Source organism: Cygnus olor, chromosome 8 (assembly GCF_009769625.2).
Source record: "Cygnus olor isolate bCygOlo1 chromosome 8, bCygOlo1.pri.v2, whole genome shotgun sequence".
NCBI lineage: Eukaryota > Metazoa > Chordata > Aves > Anseriformes > Anatidae > Cygnus > Cygnus olor.
Genome location: NC_049176.1, coordinates 3,360,135 through 3,384,197, shown reverse-complemented (window position 1 = coordinate 3,384,197; position 24,063 = coordinate 3,360,135). Strand labels below are relative to the sequence as shown.

The following is a 24,063-nucleotide window of genomic DNA, read 5'->3' as shown; positions in this document are numbered from 1 at the left end:
TAGCTAGGAACTGAGTTCAATTTAATGATGCATTTTTCTTTTTTTGTGTAGTTTTTAAGGATTTTAATTATTGTTATAGCACCTCAGAATGTGAAGTACCTCACAGTGAGAATGAGAAGACAGGTCCTTAATTTGGGTAAGTTCATATCAGGTTCTGATCTGGCATGTACTCAATGGTCAGTTTGCACAGAATTCACAGCTGTATGAAAGCTTAATTTCAGTGATTGAAAAGATTTACAAACAGGGCATAGGGGCTGTAATAAAGTGAACTACATGAAGGTGAGGCCTTTTCAGCATTGGTAGCTGAAGTTTTGAAAAACTAGCAAACTGGTTCAAGGTGGGGACTCCTACAGCATCTGCTGTTCTTTAACAAAATTTTCTAAAACACCTACGTTTCTGTAACTGTCATATGGACGTTTGGAGTTCTTTATTTTTCTCCCCTTTGCTTGCTCAGTATTTTAAGCTTCTGCTGATGTCATCATCAAACTGGCTCTTAACCATTTTTCAAATAGATACCGAAATATAACAAAAACTTGGAAATTACATTTAGCAAACTTTGGAAAAAAGGTTGCATAGCAGAAGGAGGAATTTAGTTGCACTTCTATCACAGAGTCAATTCTTAGTACAGCCAGTACAAGGCAAGACTGACTTAAGAAAGAGATTAAAAATTTTTGGTCCTAAACGCTGTACTGAAACCCAAGTCTAAAATGGCTCTGCATCTGGGAACTGGCTGTATGTTAGCTTTATGTATATCCATACCCCATAATTGCAAAGGAATGCAGAAACAATCTCATTGTGAAAGTAGCTTTACAGTAAGTTGACTTGCCCCTAAATGTAACACTCTTCTCTCCTAACTAAAGAAATTCTTAGAAACTCTCCATTCCACATGCAATGGCCTAGTATGACATTGAAAACTATAAGGTCTTGCAACTTACATAAATGTTACCTTTTTTTTTTTTTTTTTAATGTGTAATACGTGTGCTATATATTTTACTAAAACCTGTCTTTCTTGTTGTGTTTTATATGAAACAGCTCAACATGAATTGCCTAGAATTCGTCTAGGGACACAGCATAAGCTACATTGCATGTACTTACAGCTCTCCCAAATATTGCTCTCCATACCAGAGGAAAATGCCATTTTCCACTACTGTTGCTCCAATTGTATTTGGCCTGGAAGATTTTTATTCAATAAGGGATGCACAGTAGGGTTGACTAGAGTAGCATCGTTTGTGAACTAGGAGTACAAACTGTAGCAGCCTAATGCTGCATAGTAGTAGTTAGTTTCTAATGGTCCTAACAAAATTTCTTCTTTTGAAAGACATTTTAAATTTTATTTAGTTGGGTTTTATTGTTTCAAATAAAATGCCGTACCTCCCAGTTCTCCCTAAATGGCTGCGTATAAAAAATATTGGAGGGAAAGTTCCAGTGACCTATTGCATTGTTCTAACATTATTTTTCCGAGCAAAGGCTGCTTGTCTTGGCAATCATTCACAATTTTGAAGTCCTTCCAAAGGAAGATAAGGCTTCATCCTCTTTCAATTGGTCCAAAAAAAAAAAATTCAATGACTAGTGCTAATCCTTGCCAATAACTTTCTGAAGTTATTTGCAAATAAATAACTTGCACTGCCTGATTAGTGGCAAGATTTACAGGGCCAATGTGAAGAAAAACTCATGAATGTTTGTATAGCCAAATCACTCTGGTCACATATTTCTCTTTAGAGAAGCAAAGACAAAAATGGTAGTATGACTCAGTTCTCATTCAGGCATATAATAAAGGCAATTATCTCCATTTTTTTTTATTACTGATTACTATGTTATTAACTCTGATGCTCTGCTACGTAACTACTTGATGGGTGTTTATAAAAATGTGACGAGAATGTGAACTCACAAAATGTATAATAATAATATAATGAATAGAATGTATTACACAGGAAGAAAAAAAAAAGGATGTTGAAGGCAATTGTGTACCTACCTCAGAGAGACAAATTGTGGTCCTGCAGGTGAACACACAACAGTTAAGTCAAAATCAAAACAAGTTATGCATGACTTTTTGTAACTGAAAATGTTTTCCAAATTTTTTAAAGAAAACTAAAATTGAGACAGTTACCTATTTGCTTTTATATGGAGCTTACATACCCTGTAGTGGATACAGTTCTGAAGACTGACATATTTCAACTTGTGCGTATGTTGGTTCAGCATTTTAGATGTCTAGAAGGATTGCAATAAGACTTGGAATGTTGTGTTGCTCTTCTTTCCCTTTAATATTTCAGTTATGTCTTTAACTTTCCTGTGTAGTTCATTCACAGTGAGTATTTTCCATCACAGCTTGAATAGAGGCACACATTTCCACCAAGCTCATAAGACAGTCACATAGGAGTTTCCATTGGAAACAGCAGTGCATGGGCTGCACTTGTAAACAGAGGTACAACCTGGTGATACTGACATTCACCAGTAAAGTGAGAAAAATGTTTATAAATGATCTTACAGTTCAGTAACTCTGAGATAATTTCAAATATAAGTTCCTTGTCTTAGGAAGAATTGGACCAAGAAGTTTATTGTCGTAGTGAGTTGAGTTTCTCTTTTTCCTGTATAATCTCTAAATACTGAAGAGATAAATGCAGATATAGCACTACTTGTAGCACTAGGAAACAAATTATTTATACTTTATGTAGCTTTACTTAAAGATAATTTATAAGAGGCATTTTTGGTAGAAATTTGCAGTATGCACATAAATCAATGAGTAAAAACTTACTACAAAAGCAATGATAATACAAGAAGATAAATGTATATTCTTTTGTATATTTTTTTTAGTACGTGTATCAATAATAATTTACTATGTCAGTATATCTGTATATATCTAACAAAATGCAGAACAATTTTAAAATATTAGTACAGGCCATAAAGTTTTGTATTGTAAGTTTTAAACTCTAACTGGGAAAGAATATAATTTCAAAGGAACATAACAGGTGGGATCAAACTGCAGGTATAAACTCCTAAATGTAAGTTGGGGATTTTTTTTGCAGTGTAGGAGTCTATATGGTCTATATGTGAACTCTCATAGTTACTCAAATTTGGTAAAACTGGTCTAAATCCTACAGCTAAATGGAATGTATGTAAACCTTAGGATTTTTTTTTCCTTTCTTTCTGCCTTTCTAGAACTTGATTAAAGGTCAAATATTAATCTCACAACCTAAACACAGGCAAATCCAACATTATAAATATCACAGCATAGGTGAAAAGAGGAAGATTAATTTTCTTATCTGAAGAGTAGCATGCATTGTGCCTTGATAAATGAGCGTTCATCTCATTTCCAGTCAAGTGCTTTGCATTTCCTTGAATTAAATAGGCTTTGATTTCAGGTAATGATACTCTCTGATTACATGATACATTTTAGTTGGGAAACTTTCAGGAAGCTTCTTGTTTTTTCCAAAGATAAAATGCTAGATCCTTTTACAAATTTATATGCTCCAATATTTAACACTATTCATACGTATTGTTCATTCTGTATGGGTTCTGACTCTTTTTTTCATTTTGTGTTTTTTTAATTGCTGAAGAAACAACATTTGCAATAAAATAAGACAACCCAAAGAAGAAAATCATATCTCTAGTAAGGGGGAATACTGTTCTGTTCAAATAAGGAAATTACTTAAAGAACTGCATGATAAACTTGGCCTGTTATGTGCAGTCCTCATCTTCCACTGAAGTGTGCGCTGTTGATTATTGTTGTATGATAGACAGTGGACCAATCGTAAATGCTGCTGATGTGGCAAACAGTCTGTTTCTCAGGCAATTTTGCCAGAGTACTGTATAGTCTTGCACTTCTGTCCTGAGAGCTATGGGTCTCTCTGTCCAGGTGGCCAACTTTGTCAGGGCAATAAATTGATGTTCTTCTCTGTCCCAGAGGAAGTGTGGAGGAGGGAAAATGGTCTTCCTTCCAAAGGATATTTGCCTTTGCCATAGTGATAGAAAAAGCTGATGAATAAATCAACCAGGAAAAAAAAAAGGGTCAGAAAACTTATGGCAAAGGAAAAAACAATGAGAATATTGTATATGTCAGGACTCTGGTTGCCATTTCATAAACAAACTTCTTCCTATTTTTGTGTATTTTACTTGGATATCCTGTTTCTTTCTTTATCCACTATGTGACATTTGGATTTCAAAAAGGGCTGAATCCATAGAAAGGTTTTGCATATGATATATTTGGAGAAGGTGGAGTTTCTTCTACTAAAATTCAGAAATGTTTGAAAAGTAATAATAGATGCTACTGAAATGGTACATGCCATTTTTTCTCTCAAGAAAGAATGGAAAGAACCGCATCAGGGAAAAAAACAGTGGTTCTTACAATGTATTAGGGATTTACTATTTCATTCTTGTATTTTGAAATCAATTTTAACATGCATTTCCACATTGTGTTGCAAAGCCAGTTTTCACATTTTGCATAATGATGTTCTTTGTGACAAAGTTTGCAAACTTTTGTACCACAGCAAAGACTGCCTTCTAAAGTGCAGCTGTGCTTCATACTTGAGCCTTGGTCTGAGTTGCCTATCATTACAAAAAGTTCCCTGTAAAGTACTTACGAATCTTGTTCCTCTCGACTTCAGTTAAACCTATTGTGGGCAGTGAAATTGCATAGTTTTTTAGACTTTCCAGTTTCTAGTGGTAGTAAATAAGATGCTCTCAATTTTAAGAAATCAGTTAGCAAGACATTATAGAGCTGAAGCGGACAATGCAAAGTCTAGTAGTTTCTCTAGAGAATGCTTTATTTGAGTTCATTGGTTTTTAGATTAGGTCAGAATGAAGACTCAAGTAAGAAGGTGATGAGCTTAACTTTGGGAAAACTTAATTTCAGAGGTGGATGGCAACAGGCAGCTTTATAGCAGCATGTAGTGCAAAGTCAGCAGGTGGTGAAGCTGCTACCCAGAAGAAGCAGCAGCTTCTTTGAAGTTGGAAGACAGCAACAATTGTTTTTCAAAGCAAAAGTTTGGCAGTCTGTGTGCAAAATTGAGATGCTCAGAAGAGGTCATTTGATGAAGCTTAGTAGCATCCAAAATTCAGCAATGATTGAGACTGTTTTGTAGTTGCATGGAGAATAAAAGAGACAAATAAAAGAGTCAATGGAGTTCCATTTACAGATTTCTTAGACATTTATCAAATTTGTTTCTATGTGTTAATAGGATTTTATTATATTGAATTATACTCCCCAAACTGCATACTAGATGCACAGAAACCATCTCTCTGAGTCCTTATGTAATCAAATGTATCACATGTGATTCCCCTGTTCTTAGGCTTTTGCCTTTTCATCTGCTTTTGGCGTGGATCCTGGAAATTTTATGAAGAAGTTAATGACAGTATCTGACATTCATGCTTACATTGAGCAGTAAATTTCTCAGAGAAGAGCCTGTGTAATTTATCTCTATGTAAAGCACTATTCTTCACTGTCAGGGTGGTAGATTGCATTCCTCTTTAACAGCGAGATTTTAAAGCTGCCTTGGGTTCCTGGGCACTTGCTCCATATTTGTTATGGAAGCACAAAGCTGCTCTCACTTTTACTGAACAGTGAGTGCTGTGTATTGTAAACAGAGATGTGACAATGCAGGCTATACTCGCTTTCATTCCAGGCTCTTGAAATGCCATGCACTTGACAGAGCTCTCTGAATAATCTAGGCATTTCTCTTTTGAAAGACAACAAGCAGTTAAAGCCCAGATAAAGCTGGAAGTTCTCTATCACGTTTCAGGTCGGGCTTCCATAGTTTATCAGCTTCAGTGACCTTAAAGAGTAGCTATGAACCTGATATAGATTGGTTATAATGAGATTACCAAGAAATTACAGATGACTTCTTGCTTGGTTTTATGTACTATTTCTTCTAATTAGGTCCTTCCAGGATTTCCAGTTATTCACAATGGTTTGTCTTATAGTTATGTGCCAGAAAGTGCTATTTCCAGTCATATCCAGTAGATAATTACATCAGTGAAAGCACTGAACTTGATTGACTGAGTTTTGGTCACCTGAAAAAGGGTTGGAAGGGTAAAATGAATCTTAAATAGCTAATTATACAATACAAATCCTGGTAAAAATATGTGAATACCATAGTACGAAATATGTTTATTAAAACATCAATATTTATAAGGAAGAGTAAGAAAATCAAATATCAAGGTAAGTTTGTAGGTAATTAGAAAAAAATACATATCTTTAAAAAGAATATTATGCAAAAATGATAATTAATTCATATCTACCATAACCTGCAGATCTAGTCTAAATTAATAATCTTTATACTGTGTTGTCTACTCCTTTTAATAACTAAGAAAGCAATATTGGCACTTGTATTAAGATATTAATACGATGATCTAGTAGCTACTGGTAAATTGTTCAGATTAATTCAGTAATTGCTCTTTTCCTGGGTAGTTATGTATTTTTAAAGACGCTGCTTATTTTTCTACCTTGTGATAAATTTATGTTCATTCTTGTAATCATTTGTATATATGTACATATATCTATATACTATCTATCTATCTGTGTATATATACATATATCTACGTACTTTAGATTCGACCTGAAAAATTGTCCTCCTTTACATTAAATCTGCAAATCTTCTAGTCACCTTGCTTAATAAATTTTATGAATTCCAGTTGGCAGGATAAAAGGAATTTTTTTTTTTTCTAAAATTGTTAGTAATCCTAAATTACGTGCAGACTGTATTTTCTGAACTCATAAGCTATGGCAAAATCCATAGGCTGACCTTAGAGGTAGAATGAATGTCTCTTCATACCACAAAATTCAATATAGTCATGACACAAGACACCTGAGCAATGCACAAGAAAAAAAAAAGTCAGCAGCTGGATCATGGCATGACAGTGGGTAAATCAGTGTAATAAAATGTCAGCTAAAGGGTGATAGTTTTATATCAAATAATTTATTATCAATAATACAGAACTACTAGAGAGTATTTATTTTCAGTGTAAGATAGTTGTGTTGTATTAATTCAAATAGTTTAGGAAACTAAGCATTATATAATTTGCTCAAAATCTTAGTGAATTAACCCTTGAACATGGCCCTGGAAATTCTTGTGCCCTGATGGTCTTACGAATACCAAGTCACCTTGCTGCTTGATGTCTTGAATACAGGCGGACATTACATAGGTGCCTAATTTCAAGATCATGAGCCTACCAGAAGTTAAAAGGATTTGGTCCTCAATCCAGGAGTGGATTCAGCACTGCATATGTAACACTTTGATGTCTTACTTATCTTTTAGTAATTGGGCTGCATAGAAACATTTTATGTTTCCTATTAGGATATTCCAACTTTCAGTTGAAAGCCCTTGCATTAGCTGCTTGGTCCTCTCTGACCCAGTCAGTAGTGTTTTTTTTTTTTTTTTTATCAGTTAGAGAACTTTTTCCAGAAAAACACATAGGTGGAGCATTTATCTGGAGCTCAACTATTGGGAGAGAGGTACTACTGTCTGTTCCTCATGCTGTAGAGTTGGTTATAGTCAGAAATGAAGTCAATGGAGACAAAATATATCCAACTAAAAAGGTTATTTGTTCCTAATGAATCAGTATTCACATGCAATTCTGGGAAATTTCAGGAGGCATCCTTAGTTAAGAAGCATGGGAATGTCAAAAGTCAGACATTTCTCAAGGTAATTCAGCACAGAGCTTTATCCTGCCTGACAGCAGTTTCAAATGTGTGTCACATTTCTTAAGTCGCCTTTCTTATCGCTAAAGAGTAACGTGGTCTGTGATAGGTGACACAACCTTGAAAGTCATTCTTGCTCAGTTGTCTATCTCGGACAACAAGGATTTTGGCTTTGATGTTGTGCCAAGTAATTGTTTTGGAAGGGGAAGTAAATCCCAGGAACTCCCATCTTTCTTACCCTTGCTTGTCTGGAAAAAATTAATTGCTGGTGTTTTTTATTACTTTGCTAATCCTACATTAGCATATTCCTTCCATGAAAGTGTTAATAAGGCGAGTAGCTAGGATGATAGTTAACTCTGGGTGGTGGGGAAGAAAACAGTGTAAGTCATAAAACAGCATATTGTTGGTTTAGGATAGAGCACATTCAAGAACAAAAAGAAAAGATGCCAGATCCTTAATGGACATGGCAGCTGGCTTTAAGTGTCACTTTGTTAGTGTATGTACATACAGCCACATATTTTGCTGCTGCAAAATGTTCTCTCTTGGATGTTTGGCATTTTGGCTTGATGGAAGTGAAAATCTGTTTTTTTCTTGTTTCTAATTGGAAGGTTGTTTACTATAGAACTTCCAGCCCACCTACAGAGACGGAGAAGTGGCAATATCTAGATCAAAAAAGACTTCATATGTGCCAGTTAAAAATAAATAAATTGAGCATTCCCCATAATCCTTTCCCATGTGGAAGGTTTGAAAATGATGATTCTTGAATCATGCAATGTCTTTGTGATATCTATATAATACTTCTATCTGTTAGTGAGGTGGTCCACTTTGGGACTACAAAGGTAACATTTATATAACACAGTGCAGCAAAAATAACATCTATACAGCTGAACACAGCTCTTCGGAGTAAGAACTATCATAAGAGAATAAAGAATATAGTCTGTGATAGACAAGTTTCAGGATAGATAATCAGTTAGTAGTGGTGCAGCTATCAGTAGTCTGTCTAGGGAGAGTCAAAGTTCTTCATTTGTTTCTGATGTGTGTATTTGACTTCTGATCCACCTGGAATGATCTGTTACAGAACTTGCTCTCATCATTACCCTTTTTCTTTCTGGCTGTGTAGGGACATACTTGTCCTCATGACTGAAGGACAGAAACGAGACGGGAAGTAGGGAAGTGACTGATCTCCATTTTCCCGTAGTCCAGTATCTACAAGTGCCTTGGAGAGGAGCTGCTGGCGATTAATAATGGAGGTTGGTTGAAAGTGTTCCTCTACCCTCTTCTTGATTGATTTAATATAATGATGTGAAATGCTGGCCTTAATGATGTACACAACAGATTTACTGGTATTGGGATTTCACATGGGGTGTTGGGAGAATTAAGTAACTCAGTTGTATTCATTAAATGTTTTGGTTTACTTTATCTTACCATATCGCAGGTCCTAGCCAGTGTCTGCACTTTTACCCAAATTCCGCTTTATTTCTTTACTCTGACCATTTTGAATTAGTTTTGTCTGAAAAGTTGCAATTCAGTGAGAACAAATGACTTGGATGTATCTCAGTATATTTAGCTCAAAATAGGTCTGAGCTTCAACAGTCACAAAAATATTTTGAAAACTCCAAGGGTGTACTTGAATTTGGTTCTTGATATATACTGGAGTGTATTTCAAAAGGGAAACTTTTTTTTTTTTAACATATGTCTTCGTGAAGATGATTGGTGCTCAGTTAACCAAACTGATTAAGTTTTACTTACAGTACTTTGCTTAATATTTTAAGGAATGTGTGGGTTTAGAGGTTAGCCAACAGTTTCACTTCCAGCCCTGCTGGATCTAAAAAACTTTTTTTTTTTTTTTCAGAAATAAGATTTGGGATTTCCACAGCTTGTCTTTTTGCCAGCAACAACTGAGTAAGAAAAAAAGTAGGGACTTTTCTTTTTAGTAGCTGCTATTTATTTGATGATGAACTTTTTGTTTCTTCTGTGAAGTGAAACAGACAACGCCTCTGAATAGAATAAGATATTAGCTATTTTGTAGTCTATGCAAATTATAACACACTTGTGTTTTTATGTTATCTGATATTTTTTGTGTATTTTGGGTGACTTTAGTTGCTGTGCAGTTAAACTAACCAAACAGGAAGTGTCATAGCTGGTGAGCTGGTGCCTGAGAAAGATAACGAAGGAAATAGATGCATATGTTTTAGTTGCTGTTGGTGCTTTTTAATATACAGTATTTCAGAAATTCCAGAAAAGGTAAAGAAGCAGATGATAAATCTTTAAGTTGTTTCTTTTTTACCTTTTTTCAATAGATGACAAGTTAGATGTGGAGTACAACTGTAAGGTGTGATGTGGGTTACAGGGTAAGGCGTTGGTGTTCTTTTTGTTACTAGGAACAAAGTTACAATTCCTGAAACAGGCACAATGCTTTAAATAGATCTGCAAGTAGATCCCATCCTTCTCATCCAGAGATGAAAATTATGGGGAGTCAGTGATGCTCTCCTCCCCGTCTTGGGGTTATACTGAAGTTGTACTATTGCCAGATGACAAGAAAGAAGGTGAAGGGAGTTAAGGAAAGCAAAGGGTCAGGAAAGTACTGGGAACCAAAAAGCCAGTAGGCACTGAGGAAGGAAAAACGGTATATAACCCATATAACAGTCTATTGAGGTTACTGAAGACTGAGAGGCTGAGGTTACCATATTATTACCTGCTCTATAGGTCACCAGTATTCATACGTGTCCTCCAGGTTCATGTTTTTTCAGTTACTTGATCAAGATATTGAAGATGCTTAGTAATAAATATGCTTGCATATGTTTCTGTGTTGGGGCCATATATAGAAGTTATTATTCCAGCAGTATGTATTTTTTAGTAGAAATCCCAAACGGTGGCTCTAGATGCAGATATTGTGCTGAAGCAGTATGTAGTATTTTTATTAACCGGCACGGGAAACAGAAAGTGAAATCAGGCCAGTTTCCTTCTAACTTTTTTTTTTTTAATCCCCTATGCCAAAAGAGAAGGATTAACCCTCTTGGCTGTAAATCACAAAATCAGTGGTGAAGGTTTTAGGAGACCAGATTCAGCATTACCCTTAGCCTTTCAGCTTTCCCCTAACAGCCTCCTTCACACAGTTCAGGACATCAGAAATGCAGAAAGAGGGTTTGAAATGTTGGATAACTAGCTTCCTGCATAATGCACATTTTGTTCATTATTATATGTTAATTCATTTAAGGCATCGAGAACTTGTGATCTCTCTTTGTCTAGAGGAAATTAAGTGAAGTTTGTTTCTAGCTATTTAACATGGTTGTAGAAGTATGAATTAAAGCAAATGCTTAGAAAAGTTCTGACATGGCTTTCTTATCTTACGTTCCAGAAGAAGTCATAAGTAAGTTTCGGTTTCCTGAAGGACATTTGTTTTTTCTGATGCCAGGCCAAAAATGATGTGTTCAGTATTTCCAAACTGCCTTCTGAGACACACATTTGTTTTATCTTGGTTTGTCCACCAAAGCCTGAGAAAAGTCTCTTTTGATTACTAGATGTATTGGGGAAACATGTATTTACATCCCAGTGCTTAATTCTTTCAATCTTTTGTGTCTTTAGTAATATTATTATTATTATTTTAATACTGGTTACATTCCAGTGTTCATTATGCTCTGTGTGTCTGAATTTCTTCCAGTTGATCCTATAATGCTTGTGAATCTAGATGCATCCTCTTTTTTTTATCACCAGCATCCTCCTCTGTGCCATTTGAAATGCTAGATTATCTGAACTCTTGTCAACCCCTAAAACTTGTCAGCTGCTGTCTGTCTGTTTTCAGACAGAACAGCCAGTTCTGAAAATAAGCAAACTGGATATCCACTTTCCTATTTGCAGGTTGATGTTGAGGATAGCAGAGACAACAATAAAGTACATTTTAAGAAATGTCTGAATTTCTTGGCAGATCTAGAATCTGAATATGTATTGGCTCATCTTGCTCTTACCTATTCTGTCTGATTAAATTTGATCACTCAGTATAGTAGTCCCTCTGGTAAGGATCCAACTCCAGTAAAGCTAATGGCAGCTGTCCAGTTTAATTTAGTGGGAGCCATATCAGAGTTATTTCCTATTCTGAGTTATCTGCTGAAGGGTTTGATTACAGTTTTTCCAGCATGTGGATATGGCCTTCTATGTTTATATCTTCTTGTGTCTAGAAACCTATTTCCCAGAAATAGGGAAATTTTGCCTTTTTTCCCTCAGCTTAGACTATGATTATTTAAGCAATCAAAACGAAATTTTCGTCTCTTATTTCTCTCTGGCTGTGATTAAAAAGTATTTATTTGCAACTTAAGTTGGAGAATATAGTTCCCACTTTTTTCTCTGTTCAGATTTTTGTTTACAGGATTTGATAAACAGTACTTCCAGAACAGTCCGTTTCTTGCATTTTCTGAGACTTATGAGAATTTTTGTCTTCCTCCTCCTCCTCTAATAAAAATGATAACTATGATAATAAAATAACACATTATAGGAGAATCCACTGTGACAGTTTTAGCTTTAGTGAGTTTTGTTTGGGCATTCCTAGCTGCTTCATATTTCCCTGTTTATTGTCTTCTAGGTAATTCTTGTTTTTTTTTGTTTATTGTTATTACTGAGTATTGTTATTGCTATTAATTATTACTGGTTTGAAGACACATTTTCTGACATTACAATTTTAACTTCCCACAATCATTACATCCCTTTTATATTTGAGTTCATGAAGAGTGAATAAAGGGGGAAAAAAAGTCCGATGCTTCTTACTTTGCCTCGTGTAAGACCTTTGACAGTGTCATGAATGTAGTTATTACATTGTGCTGTGGTGTTTCTATAGAATCATAGAATGGCTTGGGTTGGAAGGGACCTTAAAGATCATCTAACGCCAACCCCCCTGCCGTAGGCAGGGATGCCACCCACTAGATCAGGTAGGCCAAGGCCCCATCCAGCCTGGCCTTAAACACCTCCAGGGACGGGGCATCCACAACTTCTCTTTGCAACATGTTCCAGAGCCTCACTACCCTTACAGTGAAGAATTTCCTCCTTATATCTAGTCTAAATCTATCTTCTTTAAGTTTAAGACCATTCCCCCTTGTCCTATCATTATATACCCAAGTAGCTTTTCCAGTCTGGCTATACCTTGACAAAGATATAAATGTGGTGGAAACTATAGTGAGAGAAAAATCATTAAAAAAATAATAATCTGAAGAAGACATCGTGCCTGTAGGCCAGCAGGAGCCTTACGTCTTCCAGTACTAACCTCACCTGAATATGAGATTTTAGAGCTAGAGTTAGGTTAATGACCATAAAATCTGCATGGCTCAAAAAGTATTAGGTTGATGTAGGGCGAATGTTTTAGCAATTAAATTTCTTTAGCATTGACAGCATTATTTCTTCAGCCTTCATTTTTCCAATTTATCACTCATTTACTAAATAGCTGAATCTATGTCCCTTATAAAATATGCTTCATTATGACAATATTTTATAGACATCAAATAGTCAAATTTTTGCATACTAAATGATTTGTCAGAAACATTTTAAAAACATGTATGTTTTACATAGAATTTCTTGCTGCTTTTGTTTAGTGATTCATGTTTGAAGAATATGAACTACCCAAGTTGTTGAGATTTGGAAACCTTTATCCATTCTTTGCACTCATAGCATTTCCTAATTTAGAATTAAATGCAGAAAATGTAATTTTATTTCTTTCCTAATATTGTCTCTTTATTAGCCAGGAGTAGTAGTCCTCAGAAATAGTCTTTGTTCCCAACTGCATTTGTATATCCATTGGACACCTAACACTGAAGATAATCCTTGAGCTGTATATTTTCAACTTCTGTACTTCAGTTATACATAAATGGGACATGAGAGACCCGAGAGGCATATCAGTAATGTAATACAGACCAGTAGCATCTTGAAAGAGGGACATTTTAGGGACATTGTTAAAGTAGAATTTAGAAAATGAGTTCATTCAGTTTGTCTGAACATGATGATCTTAATTCAAGCTGAGCAAGTTAGATCTGCAGACTTCTGATAGCTGGCTGACTTCATTTTTAGGGATCAAAAATACTTAGTAACATGAGTAGCATCGCCTCTGGGAGTGGTAGTAGTTTTCAAAAGAAATACCGAGCTAAGTAAAATTATTCATCAAAGAGTTGTTTTCTCCAATTGACTCAGTTTTGACTCTCAAGTTTTGTCCAATGACTCAGTCCTATAAAAATGTTTGCTCTGAAAACAAACCTGAATAACTTCTCCATCTCAGATATAGTTCCATTCTTTACATGTAATTACCCACATCCATTCATTTTATCAGTCGTATGCAGGATCAGATCTTGACTTGTTTTTTTTAAAGTGTTCTAGGAACTTCATTACAAGTGTTAATATTTATTTTCCTGAGCTTTAAGTTTTGCATTTAAAAAAGCAGCAGAGGGCGCTGAGACCGCTGGCAGCCCTGCATGGATCTCTTCCTCCCTACCCTGGATTTCCCCATCATGGGATTCCCCGCTCTGCTTCAAGAAGAGCCTTTATAAAGAGCTCGCTGCAGCTATTATCATAAACAGTTGCAGAGCAGCAGGCTCTCACTGTGCTTCTTCACAGGAAATAAAGCGAGGCTTTTGAACTCTTTTTTTTTTTTTTTTTTTTGCCTAATAACAGCAATTATAAATGTTAAAAAAGATGGGAAGAATAAACCAAGCTGTGCTAATTATTTTGTATGTGTTAATAACTGGTAAGTTGGGAAGGTTTGTTTTCTTTATTTGCTTTCAATTTTGTTAATTGTAAACTGACCTACAATTTACTGTTTTATTGTTGTTATCTCTTTGTTCGGTTTGCTTTTACATTCCAGTGAATGCAACTGTCAATTAAGTAGGTCTTTCAAAATGTCAGTAAGTTTATTTTTGGCATTTATTTTGAGCTGTTCTTTGCTCTACAATGACTCTTATTGAATTTGGCTAAGAGACAGTCTTGGAGACAACTGCAGTACATCACTGTATGTCTGGTTTTTACTGTCATCCCTGACAGTATCAGTCAAGCTTGCTACTAAATGTCCTGTTGAAAGCAATTCTGCAGTTGTCCTTGCTATCTTATTTACCATCCATCCCCACAAATGTTACAAAGGTTTAGAACTAGATCCACCTGGTAGAAAAGTTATATTGTACCAATGCATTTATTTTCATTGACCACATTGGTTTTATGCATTTTTTTATTCATCAGAACTATCTGTTAGGATCATCTGAATCTGTGTTAACTGTGACGAAAACAGTGATTTTTATGGGGTATTTTGGAAATGTAAACCATTGTATCATCTGTTAGTTTAACCTCAACACAATTGTAAACTTGTAAAATAATGAGCTCATGTCACAGTAGAAGAGGGGAAATAAATGTTGAGAATGCTACTGAGTTTACGTATGTTCTCCCTATTGTAGTTAAAGCTTTTGAAATGGAGATTATACCTGCTAACAGAGTTGTTGTACAGATTGGAGAAATGCTCGTACTCACATGCAATACTACTGGCTGTGCATCACCAAGTTTTTCATGGAGAACCCAAATGGACCACCCCCTTGGAGGAACAGTGAACAATTACAGGACGTACTCTACCTTGACTATGAATCCAGTTAGTGTTGAGAATTCTCATGATTATCTGTGTACTGTCTTCTGCAGTGGAAAAGAGAAAAAGGAGAAGAGTATCAAAGTTGAACTTTACTGTAAGTAAAAACTACTTTTACTTAGGTAGTACTCATTCATTTAAAAAAAAAAAGATGAATTGTTCTTAGACGTTGCAGTTGGTATTTAACTGATAATGATAGAATAAGGAGTCTGATAAAGCTCAACATATGTTTCCTTGTAAAGATTCCTCTGTCTGTTCAGGATGTTCTCAGCCCCTTTCTGCTTAGCTTTCTATCCCGAAAATTGTATGTATTGGTCTTATTTATTCTTATTGTTGGTAGTACTTGAAAGCCAGAGCATAGACTCCGCAACACATTTATAGTGCTGGACCAAAACAAAAACAAAATAAAACAAGAAAAAAAAACAGCGTGGTTGAGATGGGAAACCTATGGGAAACCTACAAGTGCAGAACACCTAATCAAAATCTTTGCAGTTTGCAGAGGGATGATCCAGATGTCTAAACTTGTCAGATGCCTCTGTTTATCTAGGTAGCTATACCACTGCCTAGGTATCTTGTTGGATTTTATTAAGTCATCTGTATATTTCAACAACTGTATGAATGTATTACCTGTTAGTGTGTCAACTGCTTATAAAAGACCTGTATGTTTTCAAGGTATGTTTTGTAATAGAGTTGATATAAGGTCGTGTTCTGAACACATCTAAACTCAAGGTGTGTGATGTCTGGATCTTGCTCTTATGTTGACTCTAGGGCCAATCTCAGGTAGACTAAAGAAATGTGTTTTGTTTGTACAGCTTTCCCCAATGATCCTGTCATTGAGATCAGCCCATCACTAGTTGCTGGAGAACCAGCCACTGTCATCTGTAAAATTCCTGAAGTGTATCCTTCTGATCACCTGGAAGTACTCTTAATGAAAGAGGGACATACTCTTCATGAGAAAAATTTCTTTGAAGACGACAGCACAAATACAGAAACAAAAACTGTGACATACTCATTTAACCCCACAACTGAAGATATTGGGAAAGAGATTACTTGTGTGGCCAAATTACCAATTGCTAACATGGACTTTGAGCCCAAAGAAAGAGTTACTTCTCTGAAACTGAATGCAAACTGTAAGTGTTTTTATATTAGGGCTTTCATACCAAATACTGTTTAATGTTATGGCTCATGAAATAGATTTATGAAGTTTGTGCTATAAATCATTAATAATCTGCACTTCTTTGTATTTATATAGTCTATTTTCTAGGATCTATGTTAAACTGTAGCAACTGTATTGCAAAAATATCAAAGCTAGGATATGCCTTTTATTTCTTAAACATTATCTCTGAGCACAGTCTTTTAACATCTTTGTGGAACAGATGATGGTTTCACGTTTAAAGGCCAGGGCATAGAAATTTAATGTTTTTATTCAGTAATGGTCATTGAGAAGCTTGTGCATATTGCCTTAAGCACCTGCTGTTGTTCATGACAGAAGTTAATCTGTCCTGTGGTAACTCATCTGTCACTCTCATATCTTGGGCCCTGGTGCTCAGTCAGAAAGTTGAAAACCAGAAGAAAAATGACAGTATGCAGAAAAACAATTATTTTTAAAATTGCCATGGTATGCTTAGCAATTTCAGGTTTACAGCCTTAAACAACAGGGAGACAAATGTAAGAGTAAACAAAAACCAAGCTATTGGTACATATTGTGTTTAGCTTAGCTTTCAAAACTGCAAACTAAATGTCTTATCAAGTCTGGCAAAAGTGCTCCACTACATTAATGCTATCCACATTATTCATTTTTCCTTTGTATTGTATGCAACGCACCTCTAGAGAAGCTGCTGTTAAAGATGTACATATCATTCTTCAATAACATGCTGACCTTGTCTTTCTTCTGTTTTCTTCCAGTTGGTCCACAAAATACTATCATTACTGTATCTCCAAGCAACTTGCCAGTGGAAGGCAACCGTCTAAAACTCACTTGTGTGACTGAGAGTAATCCACCAGCACAAGTAGTTTGGAGAAAACATCTGGCTGATGGAAACATTGAGCATTTTATAGAAAACAATGTCCTTTCTATTCCTCATGCTCGTTTCACTGACTCAGGACTGTACATCTGTGAAGCAATTAATCTTGTAACTAATAAAACAGAAAAAGCAACAGTCGACATTGTTATACAAGGTACAAGTCTACTTGAATTTAATTCAGTAACCAGTCTATGTATTGGGTTGGAGGGTGCTGAAACACTGATATATAGGAAATTAAGAAGCTTTCCTTATTATGTATTCAGGATTTAACTTACAATTTACTAATGTTCTTTATGGCTATGCTTTGCATTTCTATGCTTAATTTTCAACTAATTCTCTAAGGCTGTACATACATACCTCTGTATGTTTACTGCAATGCAACACTCAAAGTGATAAAAGAATCTGAAGAACTGGTGTTTTGGGGGATACTTATTTCCTTGAAATGCTAGTGTCTGTAGCAATTTCACAGCGACATCTCAGTCTCCTTTGGACAGGTGGTTTTAGTGATTAGTAAATTTAGTGGTCATTTAATAGTAAAACTACTTTGGACTATATTTTGTTGTTGTCGTTGTTCTAATTATTGTGCTGCTACTGTTTGAGTAGAGCCAAATGTTTCAGATGGAATCTGAGACCAAAACCAAAATGAGGAAATACTTGAGTGAGAAGTTCTTGATTTCATAAAAACCTTCTCTATCTTTAGTACTACTTTTGCCTTATGCAGAATTAACATAACTAATGATATTTAAGTGGTTGAGAATAAATTGCAGACACATTCCACATTAAGTGTCACTTCACTTTTTCCATACTTATTTTCTGCTGCACATTGGTAGTCTTTCATTTACAGATGTCACAGATGGAAGAAGGAGAATTCTTGCTGTAAGGCTCCATGCCTACACTGTCAGTGTCTACACTATTCCTTAAAATAATCTTGTGAGGAAGGTTACTCTCAGCAGAACATTGTATGGAAACATTTTTTCCTACTTGAACTGTTGTAGAAGACTCAATGCAGAGTTCTACAATATTTGTAGCACCTGCGTGACAAGAAAAAATGGAGACCAAAGGTGGCCCCAACACCACTGTCATTTAGGTATCTTTAAATAATTAAGGGTGAAATCTGCCTTAGTACAGATAGCTTATATGAAATTCTTCATGTCAGTTGAGTTTTCATCACTCCTTTTAATTGGCAAACATGCATGAGACAAAGAACCTATGCAGAGAAGTGCCTGTGTTTTCTACCAAATAGTTCTTGGTATAGGATCCAATTACCTGCATACAAAAGATTCAAAGAGAAAATACAAGCTAAATTTTTTCTGTGGAGGAGACTACAGTGCACCTTTTGGCTTTCCTTTGAGCTACAACTTTGTATACTGTTCTTCCAACTGCCATTTAAGCTATGCCAAATGCTGACTCCTCAACCAATATGCAATGATTGCAGTTTCATTTCAGTAGTAAGTGGATTTCTCTACTTAAGCCCTGCTGCTGCTGTTTATTACATGGCAACGAAGTATTGTATAGGGGTCGTTTCTGGCACTAATCCATCTCTTTTCCTTATTCTCTACTTGTAGCGCCACCAAAAAATACAACACTTTCAATTTTCCCTTCAAGTGTGGTGAAGCAAGGAGAAAGTGTTACCATCTCTTGCACATCTGCAGATGTTCCAGCTGTTCAGATTACCCTAAGGAAGAAAATAGGTGATGTGATCACAACCCTTGAAACAGAAGATGGCAAATACACCATAGACAAGGCTCAGCTAAAGGATGCAGGAATATATGAATGCATATCCATTAACAAACTCGGAAAGCAGTCTCAGCACATAGTACTTGATGTCAAAGGTCAGTTAAAATAACTACTGTATAGAGTTAATATTTGGTTTAGATGGATGGAATGATGATGTCTTTAAAAAGCTGAGATGAGTTGCACAGGTTCTTGACATAAGTGGTAGGGTATTAGTGGTGATGAAAACTTCTGTCCAGATTTGCAGAGCACAAAATATTTGCTTATTCAAAATATTTCATATTTCCACTTCCCCCCTGACTTTGAAAACAAGATATAAAATTGTGGAAGCTGGTGAAAAGCTGTTATTTTAGGACTCTTTCCTTTGCCTTTTGTACTTCTTTTTTATTGAAAGAGGACCTCTGGATCTATTGATCTGTGTCCTTTCATGAACTCAAATGAATACACAGTGAATTTAAAACAAGAGAAGAAGAAAAGGCTCCATATAATGTAAAGATACACAGAATACCCCCATCAAAATGTTCTTTCTGTCAACTGCTGTTGGATGCAGTATGTGTGGGGTAGCCAGTGACAGAGTAGTGTCTGTCTAATATTATAAAGCTATGTGCTTGAAGATTGTAGTGAATTCATCAGCTGGATTAGTACTTTTCATATACAAGCCGCTGATACTTCATGAGTTTTGGTGGGTTTTTTTGCTTCTGTTTATTTAATTTAATTTAATTTAATTTAATTTTCACATTGTGTTTCTTTTCAGTTCCTCCTCAAAATATTACCGTGTTAGTATATCCATCAGAAAATGTTAAAGAAGGAGAAAATGTCACTATTACATGTAGCACATACAGTAACCCACCGTCACAGATGGTCCTGAAAAAAGTTCACCAAGAGAGAGAAATTATTCTACCATCAGTGAATGGAACCTTTACGCTCTACAATGTCACCAAAAAAGATACAGGCAAATATTTGCTTGATGTTTTCAATGAGGTTGGAAACAATATCAAAGTGATAGAGATAGCTGTTGTAGGTAGGTCAATGTATTACCTTAAACTTATTTTGTTTGCACCTTCCAATGAATTTTGTGTCCAGGTGAGCAAAACTAGTTCACAGCTAGTTTTCACAGCTGATATTTCACAAAAATACTGCAGTTAACATTAATTAATAAATAAAAAGAAATAACAGAACAGCCTCTTTTCAGCATGGATGTTGTCTCTGCTACCTGAGTTGGCACAGTAGCTTTAAGGACAGGGCCAGAAAAAGGTGGATTCTAGCTCCATTTCTGTCACCTGCATGAACAATACATGATGTTCTTCTTGTATTCTTTATGAACTCCATGGTAATCTTTATTGTAGATTATATCAGATGGGTTTGAATATGCATAGTATACTGAAGACCAAGATACCCGCCAAGAATTAGAGTAGTACTATGGAGTAAGAAAAAGCTAAAGAAAACTAAAGAAAAAAAAAAAAAAGGAAAAGGTTTTGAAATGTGTTTTGTGCATGAAAACAGAAAATGTGTTCCGATGAAGGTCATTAATAGCTCTGCTTTTAGTTATACATCTATATCCATTTGAATCAGGTTTTACACAACTTTTTTTTCCTTTTGTCTCCATTTTCAGGAAAATTGGAAAAAAGAGATCAAATGATGCCACTGATTATTGCATTCTCTTGCACAACAGCAATAGCGATACCTGTGGTTGCAATTTTGATCTACGTGTCAAGAAAAGCAAAGATAAATGGATCCTACAGTCTTGTTGAAGCACTGAGGCTGAAAGTGTGATTGTGTGAATATAAGTCTAAGTAGTTCATAATAAGCAATGTTATTTATTGTTGTGACTGGCCCTATTCCTCTACATTTGGTAACAAACAAGTGACTTAAGAACACTATCATGTGATAGTAAATGGAAATTTTTTCAAGTCTTGTTAAGTATTTCAGTATTTAAATGAAAGGGAAGGCTAGCATCCTGTCCTAGGAATAGATAAAACACTTCCGTGTCAAAGCAGGCTGAACAGAGTTCCTTGGAGAACTAGGTTTGTACATAGTGTATAAATTGTGTTATAAATATGCTCAACTGAATATCAGTTTGCAAAATTGCAGTCTCTGCAACTGTATATAGATGTTGTTAATTCAGAAATACAAATCAGCATTACTTGAGCTGATCAGATGATAATATTTTATTTTGTATTATTCTACAGAGTGAATGTTTTTAATATAATCTTTCTGCTTGTGGTAATGTCTGGAAAATGTTCTCTTTTCTCTTATTTTACCATAAACTCTGTACCTCCAAAGAAGTTACACAATCACTAGGCCGTACACTTCTAATTATTTTAAATTAATTTATGATCTGAAGACTCGTTTGTGAAATATTCTATTTTAGTTAGTGAATACATTATTATGAATATTATTCAGAAAGTGGCTGAGATTATGTTAGTTTTAGGACAGCTGAGAAGTTTATGTAGGATTCAGTCATTCACAAATTAATGGTAGTATTCTGTTGTTTCCTGAGGAACCAAATCAGACCCTTTATTTAGAGTATAAACTACCATTAACTATACTTTACAGATTTTTACTACAAGATAATACTATCGCTGGGTTTCTTTTAGATTCCTCTAGTAATTCTTGCTTAATATTATGTCAGAATACCTGCTTACCATATCCCCTTTGCTAATGCTTATTTTTTGGAGAGCAGAATGGTTTATACTTGGAAATCAGCTGCTGTAAATTTATTAGCTGAAAATGTAGCTACTTTCTATCTGTGGACTTCATCTGATATATGCAAACTTAGAGAGTGTAGGTTAGCGTTATTGAGGGAGAACTTGTGCAGTTCTCGGGCGAGAACGAGTGAAAACTGCTGTCATTAGCAATAGCAGGTTGTGTCAGGGGAAGCTCTCTCTGTAAAGGCACAAGCAACTCTGAGTGTTACGTAACTGAGGAGAGGCAAAATCTATGCAACTTCAGCCACGGTGGTTGAGTTGGTTACTGGAGCAATACCCTTCCCGGGCTGCTCACTGTGGAAAATCAGATTACTTGCCTGACAGATTTCCTTTCAATAGACAGCCTGTGCCTGTGTGTTTCACCCTGGCTAGTGCCCCTTTTCACCACATGCTCTCTCCAGTGCTAGGAAAATGGATATGAAAATAGTGGGCCCTCTGTGCACAGGCAAAGATGAGAGGGAATGAGAGGTGGAATTTAATGGTATTCTCCCTTACATCTCTTCTCCTGGGCAGCAATGCTGCTGTGACTCATTAGGTCAGTGATGTTCAGCACTGAAGGCAAAGTTGTGGGAGGTACAAAGCGAGGTGAAGCATGCAGGTGCTGAGCTATTGGAGCGCATTTAGTCCCAGCAGCCCTGAGCCAGTGTGTTAGGCACAAGAAGGTGGGCCTGGCTCCTCCAAACACACTCACATATGCCAAATCAGACAGATATGTGAAAGGAATTTCTTTATATTATTTACCATTCTTTACAAATGCTAACAGCTGCCTCCAACAGCAGTACAAATGCAGATGTCTCTTGGGAGCTAGCTGCAGGATGAGGTCGGGTACAGATCTCTCATGTCTTCTTCATGACGTGTTCTGCACTGTTTTGTGCACAGTAAATCAGTTCATGCAGGGTCCTATGCTTATTTACAGTTGGAATGGGAGATTTGGAAAGTGGGGGTGTAGCAGAAAAATGGGAGAGCAGTGTGGACTTGGCTTGGAGAAATGTGAGCGTGCAGTAGGAGGGCGAAGAAAAGACTGAAGACAGAGGAGGAGGAGAGCTTTGACAAGCCCCTGACATAAATTTCTCGGAGGTGGTGCCAGGCAGATTTATTCAGAATAATGTCAGGCCTGTCTCTGTGCTGGCTTGTGAGCAAACCAGAAAGTATTTTTCAACTGTGTGAAACTTCAGTGCACACACATTTTGTCTACTGAGTACAGTTCTGGCCTCTGTATTGCAATAAGGATGTAGCACATTTAGAAGATAAAAAGTAAAGAAACTAAAGTGATTAAGAGGATGGAGGACCTAGAAAAAGAAAAAAGGAAAAATTAAAATGTATGGAACTTTTCAGTTTGGAGAGGGAATTCTGAAGGAGGAAGAGATATGAGCGAAGTTTTCAAAATTGTGAAGGTAGTTGATAACAAACAACAGATGCAGAACTGTTGTTGGCTAAATCATGCAATGCCAGAACTGCAGGGCACTCAAGCAAGGGGTAGACCAGATTAACACAAATAATAGAAGGTACTTCTCACAGCAAGGGGTAAAAAAAAGTAGAAGCTGCTGCTGCAGGAGGAAGAGAGTATCAATTGGCACAAAAGGGGAAAGAAAGAAATAATGGACTAAATGTCCATAAACAAATACTAAAGGGAATAGGCAGAATTTTTTCAGGGAATATACTGCAGAAAGTGGCCAGGTTTGCATACTGTCCCAGAACAGTCTCTCACTGCTGGAGACATACTGCTGTAGTGGTCACACCTGGTAAGGTATTTCTTGCCTTCTTAGGTCTTTTCTGAATGGGCTTGGGTGAGGCTTGCTTTCCCTCTTCTGTAGTCCCTTAGAAGGAATAAAAAGAGGTAAGATGAGTGGGAGAGAAATGCAAGTCATCTTGCAACAACACTTAGGTGCTTGTATATTTTTTCCTGGAAATTCCCTTCAGGTTCCCAGTATATACAAGCAGCTAAGTGCTGTTGCAAGATGACTTGCATTTCTCTCCCACTCATCTTACCTCTTTCCTTGTGTCCTCTGAGCAAGAATTTATCCAGGAAATACTGTGGGGCAATGCTATATGTCGATGCTAAAATGAGTATAAATTTTAGAAAGTGATTACAAAATCTCACTCGCGACAGCTAGTTTGAAACATGTTCCTCCTTAAAATGTAAAGCTCAAACAGAAGAAGTTTTTAACCTTTTAAAAACTTTTTTGAGAATGCTTTCAAATGATTTTGTAGGTATACTGAAAGGAACAGTTAATAAATCCCATTAGAGAAGTGCTAGTTCAGTTTGTCTGGCCTTTTATGCCTTTCCTCTCACAAGATAATTGTATCCTGTAATCAAGCTGTCTCTCATCTCTTTGATAAACTAGAGCTGTTTGAGCTGTTGTAAGC

General features: G+C 36.1%; 1 protein-coding gene across 3 annotated transcripts; it reads left to right on the top strand.

The window, feature by feature from the left end:
* Positions 1-74: 74 nt before the first annotated feature.
* On the top strand, positions 75-23,490 carry VCAM1 (vascular cell adhesion molecule 1). Of its 3 annotated transcripts, XM_040566309.1 has the most exons (9): positions 75-136; positions 8,754-8,883; positions 9,486-9,547; positions 15,049-15,327; positions 16,043-16,360; positions 17,136-17,408; positions 18,820-19,086; positions 19,743-20,009; positions 20,601-23,490. In XM_040566309.1, the coding sequence occupies exons 4-9, from the start codon at positions 15,063-15,065 to the stop codon at positions 20,759-20,761; spliced, it is 1,551 nt and encodes a 516-aa protein (XP_040422243.1). In that variant the 5' UTR covers positions 75-136; positions 8,754-8,883; positions 9,486-9,547; positions 15,049-15,062; the 3' UTR covers positions 20,762-23,490. The 3 variants fall into 3 exon arrangements, with proteins under 3 accessions (XP_040422243.1, XP_040422244.1, XP_040422242.1); XM_040566310.1 differs by lacking the exon at positions 9,486-9,547; XM_040566308.1 differs by lacking the exons at positions 75-136; positions 8,754-8,883; positions 9,486-9,547 and adding an exon at positions 14,177-14,351.
* Positions 23,491-24,063: the final 573 nt, after the last annotated feature.

What these genes read in the sequence shown, in the direction of transcription:
- VCAM1 (XM_040566308.1), top strand. Translation starts at nt 14,288, where the DNA reads ATGTTAAAAAAGATGGGAAGAATAAACCAAGCTGTGCTAATTATTTTG. An exon ending in TTTGTATGTGTTAATAACTG is followed by an intron (nt 14,352 to 15,048) that starts GTAAGTTGGGAA and finishes TCCCTATTGTAG; the next exon opens with TTAAAGCTTTTGAAATGGAG. An exon ending in GATAGAGATAGCTGTTGTAG is followed by an intron (nt 20,010 to 20,600) that starts GTAGGTCAATGT and finishes CTCCATTTTCAG; the next exon opens with GAAAATTGGAAAAAAGAGAT.